Here is an 18,018-nt window from a genome sequence, read left to right as displayed (position 1 = left end):
ATCCTATAATGGCATAGTACAGATTCATACCATACTGTGTTGATTGCCGACTGGTGTGAGCCTTGATATCGGTTTGGAGGCTCATAGCGGGCGGCAAATCTTGCACCATACCTTCTAAGGTTACTAATAACGCCTTCCATTGGCATTCATGGTTGAAGTCCTTGTTATAGGCCTCGTTTGGGAGAGCATTTGGAGGGCCAAAAAGCACTTTCTGTCCCTCTAAAAGCACTTTTAGATGAAACAGGAGTTTGGTAAAAATTTTGGAATGCTGTTTTAGCTTATCCAGAAAGCTAAATGCAGCTTTTTGGGAGAAGCTCCATTTTGGAGTTTTTCGGCAAATCACTTTTAGGCCCTATTGGGAAGCTGTATTTTTACCAAAATACTCGTGATAAAATATAACAATTACACAAATTGTCCCTTTATAATTCTGAAAAACTGTAGAAGGGTGAAAAATTAATTTACACTAATAATTATAATATTTTATATCTTTATTATTGTATTATACTATAAATATAATATAATATTATATTATATCAGAATACATTAATATGTTATGTTAAATAATTTAATATTATGTTATATTATGAAAAATTAATTTATGCCAATAATTATAATATTTTATACCTTTATTATTGTATTAAACTATAAATATAATATTATATTACATTATAGTAATATTATACTATATCATATATTTATGTATTAATACATATTATATTTTGTTATGCTCTATTGTATAATACTTTGCAATATTTTTTATGGTCATTTTGTCATACCAAAAGTACTTTCTCAATTTGTTTACCAAACACATATTAAAGTGCCACAGTACTTTAAAAATATTCCACAGTACTTTAAAAATATAGTTACCAAATAGAAAATATTTTTTTATAAAAGCTCTACTTCAGAAAGCTTTACTTTCAAAAGCTCTACTGTCCATAGCTCCCCCAAACGGGGCCATAGTCATTGCATTTTCTTGCACATAATCCCTTCAAGCATGTTATGAGTGCCCTCCATGTGGTTGGAGTTGAAGTTTTCATCATGTTCATAGATTTACCCATTCTTCTTTTGTGCATCTATTAGTATTAATATTTTCGATAAGTTTATATTGGAATTATAATGCATTCAAGGGACCCTATAGGATTCCTTATCCCACATGAGATCAAAGTAGCATAGTAGAAACTTGAACTAGAAGCAGAAAATTAATTAAAGATGGGATAATTGATATCCTCATGCCAAGTCCTTGAGAGGACAACCGAATCGATACTGTGACTTGTATCGGTTGGCTACAGGATGGTACCGTATGGGTCCATACCGTGCCATGCTAGAGCGTATTGAAACAGGGGGAGAGAGAAGCAGAGAGAGGGAAGGAGAGGGAGAAGGGGGTGAGGACGAAGGAGAGGGGGGAGTGGGGGATCGAGAGAGAGAAAGAGATCTTATGGGACCCACCTTCCAATGTTGTGACCTGCTACCGCAAAGACCCTCCTAGATAGGTAGTAGTGATGATGATGCCAATACTAGCACCACGCAAGTGTCGTGTATTCCCAACATCATCAAAGACGGTCGAGATCGTGGCCTGTGGAACATGGATTTGGCGGCAGAGGCCATGGATGATGGAAAACTTATTGGAGGAGGGTGTGATGGTGAGCCTCTTTCTTTCTTTCTTAACCTTTCTTCCTTGTTCACTAGGTGGAGCCCATCATTGAAGAAAGCTGCAGAGATAGAGAGATCGCACAAGAGAGGGAGAGAAATAATCGATGATCTGGACTGCAAGGGGGCTTAGGGGTTTATTAAGGGCTGAACCATCCTAGCCACCTGAAGCATTTTGGCTTTTGACTGGTTCGGTTCGATATGGCCCGAATCACTCAGCTCGGGATGGTCCGGCTAACTTTGCTTGAGAGTCTTTGGCCTCCAACCTCTCCAGGGAATGCTCGCAGTTTCCAACCTCACAACAGTTAACTCTCATAAAGTATGGTCTCACACTGTAGCAAAAAGGGAATTAGTCCAAGCTAGAAATTGCAGAAGAACTTAAAAAACTTTATTGATGATTACTTGATATCAAAGAATACAACTAAGGCCTATTTATAAGGCATAGGTCAATCCTTATACTAGTTCTAATCAATTAAGAAAAAGGGTCCTAAAACAGGATCCAGGGTAGTCCTAAAATAATTATAACTAAGATCTAGGGTATAGGTCAACCTTTTATGAATTCTAATTGAAAAAGAATTCTAAAACTGTTCTAAAACTATGAATTTCCTTAACTAGCCACAGCATTGCTTGTTCAATTTGGAATCTTCCATGCTGCATCAATTCCTCCAAGCTTGGAAAATTCAGCTCCTAATGTCGCCCTAGATCCGGAACATGACATGGTCGTGCTACCAAGGGGTACAACCTACGAGAACACGAAGCCAATATTACTTTTAGCTTTCAAATTCATCACAAACACTATGTAATAATTAAAAGCCTAATTTCATTATCCATTAAATAAAACCAATATTGGTTCAGAGAGTCTAAATTCAAACATAAAACCCAAACCATAATCTTTACAATTAAGAAAATCACTAACTTCAAATTCATAATCAACTGAAGAACTAAAGTTCTGCTCTGCTCTATAAATTGTCAAGCTTGCTAACACGAACCTCAAGCCTAGACCATCCTTCGTTTCTATCATTCTTATTCATTTGGAGAGAGAAAAAAATAGAGGTATATGAGCGACAAGTGTAAAGTAAGTCTTACCAGATCAAGTATATGTTTTTCATGTCAATGCATCATTTAAGAAAAATACAGATATTCCAAAAGCATTTCATAATACAGTATATTAAAAATAGGTCATAAAGCAAATCATGCATGAACAAATCATCCATCTTTCATAAACATAGTACCAAGTTCGTTATTGCAAATAAATCGTAATCGTTCTTTGTCATATAAACCTATCATAGATATTTGTACTGTGGTCACTTTAACCCATTATAGGGCCATCATCGTAATCGACAAGATATCATAGTTCATATTCATTACCAATTTTAACCTATTGGTAGAGAACTGTTTTTGTTGGATGCTAGCTCCAAGGTGTCGATTGACCTCTATTTCTAGAGGCGGTCATAGCAATGTAAGAGCTTTTAGAAAATTTATATCTTTTTCTTTCAAACATACACATATATAGATAAAAAATACTAAATGGTATGATCAGATTTATATTTCATAACAAAGTTGTTTTCATCAAATCATTCATGAAACTATTTTTCATAATAAAGCATGATTTTCATAACACATATGCTGATCTATAATTTTAAGAAAAGCATGATATTTCCACAAGCAAATTTTATGCACGAAAGACATGATCATTTAAAAGATGATAAGGAGTGCAAGATCTACTTATTTCTTTTGTCTTCGACCATCAAACTTCACTAGGCAATTCAATTAACTCTATAAAAATATTAAAAGCAAAATCAATTTCCGTTTGAAGGTTTTATCAAATTAAAATAGTAATAAACAAAAATAATTGTCCGACGATTTGGGTGGGTCAGGCTCGAGCGATTCGATCAAATAAATCATAGGGCATGGACTCGATCGGGGCCAAGGTCGTTTAACATTGTTCATCATCAGTGGGTTCCATGGACACTTGACAAGGCTGGATGATCGGTCCAGTAGACAACTTTGGCACCAGGACAATTTAGGGCATCTTTTCAGAGGTCAACTTAAGTTTGCTGGTCAGGTCAATAGGACCCAATTCTGGGTTCCTTAGATCTCCTAGAAAGAAAAAGACTCTCTTCTCCTTTCTCAAAAGAGGGGAGAGCCCATCTCTCTCTTTTTCTTCTCGAATCAAGGGGGTGGCGCGGCCACCAAGACGATCCAACCCTGATGATGACGGCTAGCCTAGTGACGGCCCTCAGCCGCAGTCATTGCTAGTGACGGCGGCCATGCAATGATGGCCGAAGAAAGAGAAGCTCTGCTCGGGTGTTACGGGTCCACAAGGAGATGAAAAGAGGGAGAGGGAGGCTTGGGCAGTGGGGTTGTTGTCATGGAGGCCGTGGCCTTTGTTGTGTGATGGCACCCTGCGGCGAGGTGGCCGGCAATGGCAAAACCCGAAAGAAGAAACCAAAATAGGGCATCTCTGTTTCGGAAGGTAATCTGGTGATTCACTAGTCCAAATCACCAAGAACAGTGGCAATAAACCTAAGAAAAGGAGAGAAAGGCAGGAGACACTCACCTCGGTCCAGTGAGGTTCTCGGGGCCCTTTCCGGCGATGAATCAAAGAGAAGATTCGGAGAAGAATCATTGAGATCGGCATCGATTCTTGGAGAAACCAGTGATAGCTTTCAATGGTGGAGTTAAATAGGTGAAATCCTAGAGTTCTACTCGAACTCAGATTGCCTAGATATCTTCGATTTTTGCTGGAATCGAAGGAAGAAGACTCTGATCGGGAATCTTCTCCTTCATCCATCGTGAGCAACAGGGCTCGCTTCAATTGGGCCTAGCCTCTTCAGGACGGCCCACTAGCCCAATTCGAAAACGGGCTGGGTTATTACACCTAATGAATCCATATACTCTTCATAAAGGTTTGGATTGAGCTTTTGCAAGTAGGTGATCCACATGTTGTGTTCATAGAGCTTGTTCTTCCATTGAACTAGAAATTTCTATAGCCATGTTTGTGAGCGGAGGCAACAACATCATCAAGGATGTCATCGACTTCTAATGGTGAAGGGACATGGGTGAAAGTTGAAGATCAATCTCCTCATAAAACGTCTTCATGGTGGCCAAAGTAGGCTGTTAATTCGGACAAATTGATGATTAGGCTCATCTACATGTCAGTTGGTAGCTCAAGAATGCAGGCATTGTCACCAATCTTCTTCAGGATTTTGAATAGTCCTATCTTCTTAGGCTGCAACTTATGAAATGCCCCTGGAACTAATACCTTGGGATGTATTCGAACCATCACCTTGTCTCCTTAATTAAAATGCACATCTCATCTAGTTATATCCACTTGAAGCTTGTATTTGTGTGCTTGCTCATCTAACTTCTTCCATACATTAGCATGGATGTCATGGATGTGTTTGGCAAAATTGTCAGCCTCCTGACCAAAAACTTTAATGTTAAGGCAGAGGAAAAAGATCCATGAGCATTCATAAAGTTATACCTGCAACCATGGTATGCTGTACCGGTCGGTACAGGTCGGTATCAGGCGTACAGTAACCGTACCGATGGGTACCGGTATCGGTACGCCAATGTCGGTACGTCTGGCGTACCGCATACCGTACTGTACCGACACTCGGTACTGTTAGCAATATATCATATAAATAAACAATAAATCTATTAATTCAATTAATGGAAAATCTTAAAGGGAATAATATACATGCATATTATTCGGCATCCAAATAATTCTATTTTAATGCAAAATAAATCTATTCTAGCACAAAATAAATCTATGCATTTATAAATTTATATTATAGAAATTCAAATCCTACAAATCTACTAATATTAAATTAAAAATAAAAGTAGAAGAAAGTAGCCTGATTGAAGGCAGGTCGAAGCGCGTAGACGCTGTCCCAAAGAAGTATTTGCCCCTACGTACGGGTCACCCGGCAATCCTTCTCGGAGATACGACGACCCTACAACTTCTTCTTCGGCACGTCTCGGAAGAAGTCAAAGCGAACCCGATCGGACTTGCAGATCCAGCAAAGAACGGAATGAAAAGAACTAAATAAACTAAATAAAAATGTAAAAATAAAATTTGGAAGTGGCTAAGAGGGAGAAGAATTTTTCCAGAATTTTTCCACTATTTTTCTGAAATTTTTCGTACTTGAATAGGATGAAATAGGGGGGGTTTATATAGGGATTTATAACAGGGGCAATATGGTCTTTTCGGCGGACACGTCCGCGTCCGCGTCCGCGCTCTTCGCGCGAACGTGGGCAACGTGCGCCAGCTGGCGCCCGCTGGCGTGTTCCCATTTAAACCAAAAACGCCCGTTGGGCGTTTCCAATTCAAACGGGCACGCCCGTTTTATTTCTCAAACGCGCACGCGGCCCGAGACCGGCCGCGTGCGCATTTAAATCCTTCTTTAAAAGCGCGGTTGTTTCCAAAACCAAACGCGCACGCGGACCGAGACTCGGCCGCGTGCGCATTTAATTTTTCCTACAATCCCCCACAAAAATTAATTTTTTTTTTAAAAATAATTTTTAAAATCAAAACAAAATGCTGGATATCTTATATTATGTAATAGGTGTAGGTACCTTTCGGTTTGAACCTTCACTTAGTGACAATTGATTACATCTATGGAAGCCAAGGCGGTCTTAACCTTGAACCTCGGTCCATGGCTCAGATTAAATCAACAACACACATAATATAGCCCGATCTGGGTTCTAAGCGGGTTGCGCTGTTATGGCCATGCGCAGATATCTATCATGTGCTTTTTAGGGAATCGCCCATTTTCCATAATCGCGGCCTCACGACTGCACATATAGGTGAGTCCTAATAAGGAAGCTAGCAAGGAAGCTCCTGCCTCTTGGGTCTCGGACTCATTAAGAGTTATACAAACGAACTCATCCTACCGCTTGCTTTTATGAGCACTAGCGCCATAGGGATGAGGAAAACATGAAATAGTGCTCCTCTTAGTCACACTCCGGTTTGTTTCTACCCATTGAACCTTTTAAGGTTGGGTTTCCACCGTGGTGATCTATCTTTATGGGCTAAGCCCCATCCCCCTCGACGACTCTAGAACTACTGTTCTAGACAAGCCTTTAGTAAGCTGATCAGCCAAGTTATTTTCTGATTTAACAAAATTTAAGGCAATAACATTATTTTTCAATTTATATCTTAATGATTTATGACGCACTTTTAAGTGCCTGTTCATTTTTACATTGGCATTTTCTTGGTTGCACTTATCTCTTGCAGATTTACAGTCACAATGTAAGGAGACAGGTGGTAAAGGTGACTCATCTACAGGAAGGTCTATTAGTAGATCTCTGAGCCACTCAGCCTCAGTGCTAGTAGTGTCTAAAGCTATCAGTTCAGACTCCATGGTACTCCTAGATATTAAGGTTTGTTTGGTGGATTTCCAAGACACAGCAGCACCTCCTAGAAGAAAGACGTATCCTATGGTGGATTTAACATCTAAGGTATCGCTGATCCAGTTGGCATCACTATAGCCTTCTAGAACAGCAGGAAACCCACTAAAGTGCAAACTATAGGACTTGGTACTCTTAAGATACCTAAGAATTCTCTCTAATGCTGTCCAGTGATCTTTATTTGGATTAATAGTATATCTACTAAGTCTATTTACAGCATATGCTATGTCTGGCCCGGTGTAGTTTGTTAGGAATCCTAGTGAGCCTATGATTTGAGCATATAGGCTTTGAAGGACAGGAGTTCCTAAGTTCTTCTTAAGATAAGTAGAGGGATCAAATGGAGTAGAGACAGGCTGACAATCGGAATAATTAAATTTATTAAGTATCTTGTCAACATAATGACTTTGGGATAACTCAATACTTTTTGCACTTCTAATTATTTTGGTATTTAAAATTAAGTCAGCTTGTCCCAAGTTTTCATATCAAACTTATGACTTAAAAATTGTTTTACTTCATCAATTATCTGAAGATCTGTCCCAAAGATCAGTATATCATCTACATAAAGGCACAAGATCACAAATTTGTGTCCAACTCTCTTCTGATATACACATTCGTCTGTGCTATTGATTTCAAATCCAAATGTCATTATGGTTTCATCAAATTTCAAGTGCCATTGCTTGGGTGCTTGTTTAAGACCATAAAGAGATCTGACTAGTCTGCAAACTTTATTTTCTTGGCCTGGGGTTTTAAATCCCTCTGGTTGGTCCATATAAATTTCTTCATTTAAGTCTCCATTTAGAAAAGCTGTCTTAACATCCATCTGATGAATCACTAATCTATGAATGGAGGCTAATGTTATAAGGACCCTAATAGTAGTTATCCTAGCTACAGGTGCATAAACATCAAAGAAATCTACCCCAAGTCTCTGAGTAAAGCCCTTGGCAACTAATCTAGCCTTAAATTTATCTACAGAGCCATCAGGCCTAAGTTTCTTCTTAAAGATCCATTTGCACCTTATAGTTTTACAACCAGGAGGAAGATCAGTCAATTCCCAAGTATGATTTTGGATAATTGACTGCATCTCATTGTCCATAGCTTCTCTCCAAAAAGGTGAATCTAAGGATTTCATTGCGTCCTCAAAGGTAGTTGGAGAGTCCTCTATAAGAAAGTATAGAAGTCATCTCCAAATGTTTTCTCTACCCTGGATCTCTTACTCCTTCTAGGTTCTGCTTCTACTTCTACTTCACTTGTCCTTATTCTACTAGAGCTACTAGCTATACCACTATCTACTCTAGTCTTAAGTGAAAAGGTGTCTTCAAAATATGTTGCATCTCTGGCTTCTATGATGGTGTTGTTACTAATATCACTTTCTTCTGAATTTATCACTAGAAATATATTGGCATTACTATTGGCTGCATAACCTATGAATATGGCATCCACTGTTTTAGGCCCTATTTTCTTTCTCTTAAAATCAGGTATTTTAACTTTTGCCAAGCACCCCCACACTTTCAAATAGCTAAGATTAGGTTTTCTATGTTTCCAAACTTCATATGGTGTTAGATCATTATTTTTAGAGGGAATCCTATTAAGGATATAACAGGCTGAAAATAAAGCTTCCCCCCACAAATTCTCTGGTACTCCTGAGCTTATAAGCATGGAGTTAACCATATCCATTAAAGTCCTATTCTTCCTTTGTGCTACTCCATTTGATTGGGGAGAATAGGGAGCAGTCACTTCATGAATGATTCCATGATCTTCACAAAATTGAGTTATGTCATTTGATGTATATTCACCTTCCCGATCTGATCTAAGGATTTTAATTTTCTTTTCCTGTTGGTTCTCAGCTTCGATCTTAAAAATTTTAAATTTGCTGAGCACCTCATCCTTGGTTTTAATTAGGTAGATGTAACAGAACTTCGATAGATCATCTATAAATGTTACAAAGTATTTGTTACCTCCCCTAGAAGTTTTACCAGAGTCACAAACATCACTATGGATCAACTCTAATAGATCAGATCCCTATTAACAGATTTAAAAGGCTTCCTAGGGAGTTTGGCTTCTACACAAGTTTGACATTTCTCGTGGTTCTTGAGATTACTTTTTGGTATTAGATTTAGGTTCATAAGTTGCTTAATTGAATTATAATTTACATGACCTAATCTACCATGCCAAATAGAAAGGGGTTCTATATTCATAATCAAAGGATTTTCATTTATTGAAGGAGCTATTACATTCAACTTGAACAATCCTTCACTAAGGAATCCTTTTCCAATAAACATTACACCATGAGAAATTACAACCTTATTGGACTCAAAAACAAGACGAAAGCCTTGCTGGACAAGCAAAGAACCACTAATGAGATTTCTCCTAACAACTGGAACATGTTGGACGCCGTGCAGGGACAGGACTTTCCCAGATGTAAGCTTTAAGTCCACACGTCTACTCCTAACACACGCGCCTCCGAGCTGTTTGCCATGATCACAGCTCCTCCACTTGAGATCTGGTAAGAAGAAAACCAGGAGTAATCCGAACAAATATGAATACCAGCTCCGGTATCAATCCACCAATCAAATGCTTGTAAAGTCATGTTAACTTCAGGAGTGAAGGAAACAGACCTGAAAGCTGTCTCAGAGGAGCCAGCGCCGGAAGTCACCATGTTGACTTGAGCACTGGATGTGTGTGGACCCTTCTTCTTAGATTGAAGAGGTGCAGTTTTCTTATAGAAGCACTGGGGAGACAAATGGTTGGTTCGACCACACACATAACAGAAACGAGCACCACCTTCCTCTTTCTTCTTCTTCTGCTCCTGGGATTGAGTAGGCTTCCCATTGTAGTGGTGGTTAGAGTTTCTAGGGTTGTAGGGTTTCTTCTTGAAATTCTTACGGAAGGGTCGGTTCTGATTTTTCTTAGGAGGAGCCTCTACATTATATGCATTATTTTTGGGTCCAGTAGAGGTATTATTTCTGAGCCTATGCTGCTCTTCAATCCTAATAGAGTTTAAGACTTGGGTTAGGGTGAGAACTTGGGTATGGCTCAGGGTCTTGGCAAAATCAGACCAGGAAGTAGGTAGTTTATTTATCAGACAGGCTACCTGGAATGATTCATCCAAATTGGTTCCATTAGCCCTAAGCTGGTAGATCAGGGTTTCAAATTCATGAATTTGGTCATTCATAGGCTTTGAGTCCACCATCCTAAACTTATTGAAATCGGAGGCCTTGAACCTCTTTATCCCCAGCATCATCAAGACCATATTTGCTATCTAGGGTGTCCCAGAGTTCTTTAGCACTCTTAGCTGTGTAATAGATATCATACAGCCTCTCAGAAAGAGCACCTAGGATTCTATGGATACAATGATAATCTATCTCATCAGGTGTCCTAGAGGGTGTGCCAGTGGAGGCAGAATGTTCAGTGTTGGAAGAGGTAGTTGGGTTGGACCCATTATCAACTTCGGTAGTACTTTCACCTAGATTAACCCTAATGTGGTGAGCCAGAACCGCATTTGGTTCTGCCACCTCCTAAAGTTATGGCCATCAAATTTTTCAGGCTTGGCACTAAGGTGGTCACTAGTGTTTGAGGCCATAGGATCAGGGTTACAGAATAGAGACAGAAACCTGATTGAAGGCAAAAAATCTATATCAAAAGATTGCACTAATATTTATATTGAACTTTGGATGTCTAATTGATATATCCAAAAAACTAATAGCCAGATCAGCTCCAGATCGGTGGTGGAGCTCTAGGCTCACTTAAGTACCAGCCTTTCTTAGGCACGTATGCCTTTTTGACAAGCTTTTCTTAGACACTATTAGTTAGTGGATATAATCACTAGAAATCACACAAATTCAATATTTAAAATAACCTAAATGCAAATTTAAACGGATTAACTAATTTTTGATTTTTTCGTTTGACCTTTCCGAATTAGTAACAATTGATTACTAAATTTAATTCTAGCAAACAATTATTGTAATTAAAATCTAATTTATCAATTCAATGAATTATATATATTAGAATGATTTATTTACTTATTAGAATAATTAATTACTAATTTTGTAGCAAATCAATTATTGTAATTAAGATGTCAATTCAATGAATTAAAAGATTTATTTCTTTATTAGAATAATTGATTGAGATCTAATAAGTCAATTCAATGAATTATAAGATTTATTCCTTTATTAAAATAATTGATTGAGATCTAATAAGTCAATTCAATAGATTAATTATTATGTATCAACCAATTTCCGAATTTTCTGTTTGAATAGGATCTGGAAATTACTCCTTGAGGAGTCCAAATGGAGGTATAATAAACCTCTTGGAGGTTAACCAAATTATTATCTCTTTAGAATAATTTATTATTAATGATGTGCTAGCAAAAACAATTATTGCAATTAAAATCTAATATGCCACAATTGTAATAAAGAATTTAATTAATTATATATTACTAACAAAAGGCATATACTTCTTTGGATTGTTAGCAATATATCATATAAATAAACAATAAATCTATTAATTCAATTAATGGAAAATCTTAAAGGGAATAATATACATGCATATTATTCGGCATCCAAATAATTCTATTTTAATGCAAAATAAATCTATTCTAGCACAAAATAAATCTATGCATTTAATAAATTTATATTATAGAAATTCAAATCCTACAAATCTACTAATATTAAATTAAAAATAAAAGTAGAAGAAAGTAGCCTGATTGAAGGCAGGTCGAAGCGCGTAGACGCTGTCCCAAAGAAGTATTTGCCCCTACGTACGGGTCACCCGGCAATCCTTCTCGGAGATACGACGACCCTACAACTTTTTCTTCGACACGTCTCGGAAAAAGTCAAAGCGAACCCGATCAGACTTGCAGATCCAGCAAAGAACGGAATGAAAAGAACTAAATAAACTGAATAAAAATGTAAAATAAAATTTGGAAGTGGCTAAGAGGGAGAAGAATTTTTTCAAAATTTTTCCACTATTTTTCTGAAATTTTTCGTACTTGAATAGGATGAAATAGGGGGGTTTATATAGGAATTTATAATAGGGGCAATATGGTCTTTTTGGCGGACACGTCCGCGTCCGCGTCCGCGCTCTTCGCGCGAACGTGGGCAACGTGCGCCAGTTGGCGCCCGCTGGCGTGTTCCCATTTAAACCAAAAACGCTTGTTGGGCGTTTCTAATTCAAACGGGCACGCCCGTTTTATTTCTCAAACGCGCACGCGGCCCGAGACCGGCCGCGTGCGCATTTAAATCCTTCTTTAAAAGCGCGGTTGTTTCCAAAACCAAACGCGCACGCGGACCGAGACTCGGCCGCGTGCGCATTTAATTTTTCTACAGGTACGCCTATACTAGTGCGGCACCGGTACAGGGTTCGGACGGGTACCAGTACGGCGAACCTTGCCTGCAACCATTTGAAAAGGAGAACAACCGGTAAAATAGTTGATGGAATTGTTGTAGGCAAACTGGGCAAGAGGAAATGAGAATCCCATGATTCTTGATGGTCAGCAATGCGACATCTTAAGAGATTGCCTAGCCTTCAATTCACAAATTCGATTTGGCTAGTAGTTTGAGATGATATCCAGTAAGGCCTATACTAGTTCTAATCAAATAAGAAAAAGAGTCCTAAAAACCATGTGTAACAACCCAGGACCTCACCCAAAATGGCTAGCTGGAAGGTATTATTTGGGGTTCCTTGATCCTGTATAAGTATCCAAGATCTACCCAGTGAATAACCGATGTGGGACTAAACACACGTCCGCACGGGGTTCTCACATACTCCCTCCATTCAAGCCCTGACGTCCTCGTCAGGCTACTTCAAATTCATTCAAATCTAATCAAAAAACACCACGATCAGCCCGTGGTCCAGCCCCAATAGATCCATGCTGGCAGTGTCCCCTAGTTCACATAGGTTATAGGGCCGGATCCGCTCTGATACCATTTGTAAGAACCCAAGACCTCATCCAAAATGACTAGCTAGAAGGTATTATTTGGATTTCTTGATCCTGTATAAGTATCCAAGATCTACCCAGGGAATAACCAATGTGGGACTAAACACACGCCCGCACGGGTCTTCACAATTATGGTGGTAGGCTTAGGAATTTCAAGGACTTTCCACAAGAGGGTTGAACAAGCTAATACAACCAAGGTGACCAATTGTTTGAGAGATGGCAACTCAAGGCTTCTAGTGATTCTTTAGGTTGTTTGGAAATAGAAGGCTAGGTAAAGCATGTTGAAAATAGTGGCTCTTATTGTCACTAGCAAAGCACGGCATGAGTGCAAAAGGAACTCATACACAAGGTACAACTAAGAAGTAGAGAGGCGCTGCCTCTCTACTTTATAAGAGAGAGTACAGTCCACATTATCATGAGATGGTGTGCAAGGCCCCAAGGCCCATGATGTGACATTAGGGGCATGACTAAATGGAAGAGTAATAGAGAAAGAAAATGAAAATGAAAGAGGGATAGGGAATGGAAGATAAAAAGAAAGTGAGCAGGAGAGAAAAGAAGAGTGACTTGCTCTTATGTGAATCTCCCCATCTTCTGGGTTGGTTTTTCAATTCACATGGCTTGAGTTCTCATATTTTTCAGATTGGACTTCTCTTGTATTGCTAGTTCTCGCAAGGTCCCTTGGTGTCGGTCTCTCTTCTGGTTCTCTCAAGTAAACATGATGAAATATGGTAGTAATAGAGGTTGTTAGTAAAAGGTGATTTTTCTTGGTTTAACCTTTATGAAAACTTTGTATTTCTATATTATATTACATCGTAGATTTCCAACTTGCCCTATGGATGTAACCTAGTTTCCATGATTTTCTTATGGTTTATTATTTTCTTGTTCTCCTATTGAATTATGCATAAAATATGTGCTTGTTGTCACTTGATCTCCACCTTGAAGAATCCTGCAGGCAGCATTAGGTCTTTCATAACCCTAGGGTATTCCAACACCAACATTCTTATTGATAAAGATCGGTGCTCTATAAATTTTTATTGAGGCAAAGGCAAAGATATTATTTCTCAATAAGGTTCTAATATACAGCACATATATTATTGTTCAAGATAGAAATAGTGGATAGATGGAGATCACTTGTCATAATCATTACATGGTCACTATGGCAATAGCTATTGAGCAGATATATCTAGGTAGATGAAGTGGATGGAAGCTTTAGATCTTATATAAAATTTGATATCCTCATATCTTTAGTCTATTTGCTGTTTAGCTACACAATCAATTGAGAACCTATTCAATGCCTTGCAGTTTGGCACCTGCATCCTTAATGCTTTCTTAATTGTTCTTTTCTAAGTGTTCCCCTTCCTTGCTCACACCTAAATTTGCACCTACACTTGCTCATAATTCAGGTACCTAAAGTTGGACTTGAATCTGAAATTCAAGATGAGGAATTTTATAGTGTGTGGTGGATATAAATTTTATGTCTCTACTGCTAGAACTTCTTTACCCATTAGTTGTGCTATTAAACTTTTTCTGATAAGACCATCCTTAACTCTAGACTTCCAAGTTTTATGTCTCTAGTGCTAGAATTACACAGATTGGCTCTAGAGGACAAAGAGAGTAGGAGTTTAGGATTACAAACCGTTGGCAAAGTTATAGTGTATAAAGGGTGAGGAGCATGGCAAGTAGATCAATGGTAGATTTGACATACAACTTAGAGCAAGGTTTGTCGAACGAGTACCAGAGCTTGTATTGACCGGTGACCGGTTTGGTACGGTATGGATCCATACCGTGCCATTCTAGGATGTACTAAAACAGAGAGAGGGAGGACGGAGGGAGGAGAGGGAGGAAGAGAGAGAGAGGGAGGAAGGAAGGGAGGGGGAGAGAAAATCCTAACCTTATTCGGAGAGAAGGGGAGAAAATGAGACGGGGGGGAGAGGGAGAGAGAGATTGAGATAAAGAGAGGCGAAGAGACAGACTCACCATCTATCATCATCGTCACTTGTCGTCCATCATCATTGTTGACGGATGGCTTCAAATGCAGAACAGAAAGAGGGAGAGAGTGAGGGCGGATGGATTCGACAAATAGCTAGGGTTCTTAGGGGCCTAAGATGGATGAGGACGAAGCATGCCGATTGAGTGGGAGAAGGAGACATCAATAAGGAAGGCCACCGCTGATGCCAGCCAGCTACAGATCTTGTATGAGAGAGAGAGAGAGCCTCAAAAGCTCTCAAAGCGTCGAACTGCAGGGGGCGAGCCTAGAAGGCTTTTTGAGGCATTGACCCATGGGTGGAGAGCCTCAAAGCATCGAATAGGAGGAGGTGGTGGAGGTTATTATGAGCAAACCCAAGGAGCCTGTGAACCATTCCGACTTGGTGTCGGTTCAGTTCGGTATGGACCGAACTACCCGATTTAGATCGATTCGGCAATTCATGACCTAGGCTAATATGGTGAAAATGTGGAGACTGAAATATCTGAGAGCCAGATTTATTGGAGTTGTTTTTGATTTCTCTAATGATAAAGCTTCGAGATTTAGAAATTATGGTAGCTCTCTGCAACTATAAAGGACAAATCATCAATCTTTTCAAAGCTTAGAGGGAGAATAAAGAGAAATAATAAGTATAATTTAAAGAACAAAGTGAATAAGAAAGAGTGAATAGAAGAGTGTACACGAACACAAAGAGAGAGAGAGAGGTCAAACCACTATTATCGGAATATGAACATTTTAATGCCTGGGATCCTTTCTCTTTCCAATATAGAGACTTGTCCACTAGACCTAATAAACTTATTGAGTTAGGCGTGTATAAGTCTAGATTGTCCTTGTAACGTGGTAATTAATTTATAATAACATACAGTGTATATGCACAGATTGGTTTATTACAAATACCATCTTCTAGATTTAGATAAAAGAATTAAATTCAAGATGATCAAAATTTGGCGTCTGTGCAAAAGGTCATGGGAAACTACTTGGAGTCACGAAAAAAGCAAAATATACTATCGACTATGAGCAGCAATAATGGATCATCCAAGTCACAAATGAACCATCCAAGGTTTGGCAATTCTGAATGTTGGATAGCGTGCGTGAGCAACTTTTGATATCAAATCCTTCAATTGGACTAATTGATTGATGGTGAATTCTCATACTGATGCTAAACAATGATATTGTTGGAAGTATGTTTTGAGTATTATTTTTGGATTAAGAATAAGTTTGATGAATCTAATCCATCTAATGAAATGTACTTAGGAGGTAACATTCTATGCCCATATCCCCAGATTTCATCTCCTGAAATTCTATTAGTTATTGTAGAAAATCGTTTTAACATCTCTTTCATGCTTATATATGATTTATGACTGACATAACTTCTAGTAAATTCATGAAATACAAATGCTCTACTAATCAGAAGATCAGAACTAGGCAAGATGTTCTCTATCACTGAAGACCCATTAAAAATAGGCGGAGTTGTCAACCGCTTGACATTCAGAATTTCCTACTCTCTCTCAAATTATACTGATATGGTTTTAGTTTTAGCACTTATTTTGAAAAGCTTATTTGTTCATCGACGTGTGCCAGTATTTCAGCTTGGAATGGTTATGGTTCCTATATGTGACAGACACAAAATGCATTCTTTTCTTTGGTTCACAGGTGAGCATTGAGGTCATATACATAGCAGCACAGAGTCTTCTGTATACCCTGCTCCTCTTCTCAATGATTGGCTTTACTTGGCGAGCCAGCAATTTCTTTTGGTTCCTCTACTTCATTTTCATGTGCTTTATCTACTTTACACTCTACGGTATGATGGTCGTAGCACTCACTCCCAACCACCAAGTTGCTGGCATTGTATCCTCCTTTTTCCTCACCTTCTGGAACTTGTTCTCAGGATTCCTTATATTTAGACCAGTAAGTGATAGTTCAAAACAAGGATTACTGATGCTTACCCAACTATTTACTACTGAAATCTGATAATATCTTGCCTTATGTAGTTGATTCCGGTATGGTGGAGGTGGTACTACTGGGCTTCTCCCGTCGCTTGGACGATTTATGGTGTTGTAACATCACAGCTTGGGGACAAGGAAAACAAAATGGGGATACCTGGTGAGCATAGTTCAACCGTGAAAGCTTTCCTGAAGGACAATCTAGGCTTCAAGCACGACTTCCTTGGTTATGTCGCTCTAGCCCATCTTGGTTTCGTCCTTGCGTTCTTTTTGGTCTTCGGCTATTCTATCAAATTTCTCAACTTCCAGAAGCGGTAGGGAGCAACGATGAAGAACCATGAATGGAGTAAGCAGTCCTCAAGTTTTGTTCATCGGTTGATGAAGGAAGTGCCTCATGACTGATTTGCATAGCAGTTGAATCGCCATTTCCTTTCATGGTGTTTTGGCTGATCACTTGTATTCTTCATCTAAGGGACAACTAGATTTTAGGCAACCTCGCTAGCTCGGTACGTGATGCGAGTATTACTCTACATTACAAACGCAATCATTGTAAGATGTGTATATTTACGGTTTAGAGTCATTTGAGTTGGATGGCTTCTTATTCTCTTTAGAAATTTTAGCCTGTTAAAGAGATACGTGGAGATTATTGATATTATTGGACTGGTGATTTTATATTAATAGAAAGATCAGTTGGAGCCTAATCGCTTTAATTAATCAAATGAAAGCAGTGCAAAAGTACAAGAAACACAATGGAACACTAACAGCAGTACAGTTAAATAAAATCATATGGAAAAAGGAATATATAAAAAGAAGAGAGGAAATAAACGAAACCATTACTTTAAAATCACAGAAAAATGAAGAGAGAGATTTTAACTTCAATAAGATCTAATGAGAAGAAAAAAAACAATCATCTGATCCACCTTCTTATGAACTCAGGCTGGTTGTCGGACAACCTGTTATTTTCTTTCCAGCCAAAGGGTCCGACGTACAACTGCAGCAAGAGTAAAACAATCCATTCGCCATTCCTTTCTGAGCTTAGAAACCTGCCAGCCAAACCATATTTGTTGAAGAGATTCTAGCTTGGGTATGTATTC

General features: G+C 38.7%; 1 protein-coding gene across 1 annotated transcript in view; it reads left to right on the top strand.

Annotated features, from left to right (window-relative positions):
* LOC103718385 (pleiotropic drug resistance protein 2-like) overlaps positions 1 to 17,625 on the top strand; it is a 35,206-nt gene extending 17,581 nt beyond the window's left edge. The window contains exons 20-21 of the mRNA XM_039116559.1: positions 16,635 to 16,889; positions 16,973 to 17,625. Coding sequence (XP_038972487.1) covers positions 16,635 to 16,889; positions 16,973 to 17,242 — 525 coding nt within the window. The 3' untranslated portion in view covers positions 17,243 to 17,625. The remainder of the gene's footprint in view (positions 1 to 16,634; positions 16,890 to 16,972) is intronic.
* The last annotated feature ends 393 nt before the right edge of the window (positions 17,626 to 18,018 follow it).

This window comes from Phoenix dactylifera, unplaced genomic scaffold (genome assembly GCF_009389715.1).
Source record: "Phoenix dactylifera cultivar Barhee BC4 unplaced genomic scaffold, palm_55x_up_171113_PBpolish2nd_filt_p 000112F, whole genome shotgun sequence".
In the NCBI taxonomy this organism is placed as follows: Eukaryota; Viridiplantae; Streptophyta; class Magnoliopsida; order Arecales; family Arecaceae; genus Phoenix; species Phoenix dactylifera.
The sequence above is the reverse complement of the archived record's forward strand: the minus strand, read 5'-3'. Positions and strand labels throughout refer to the sequence as shown.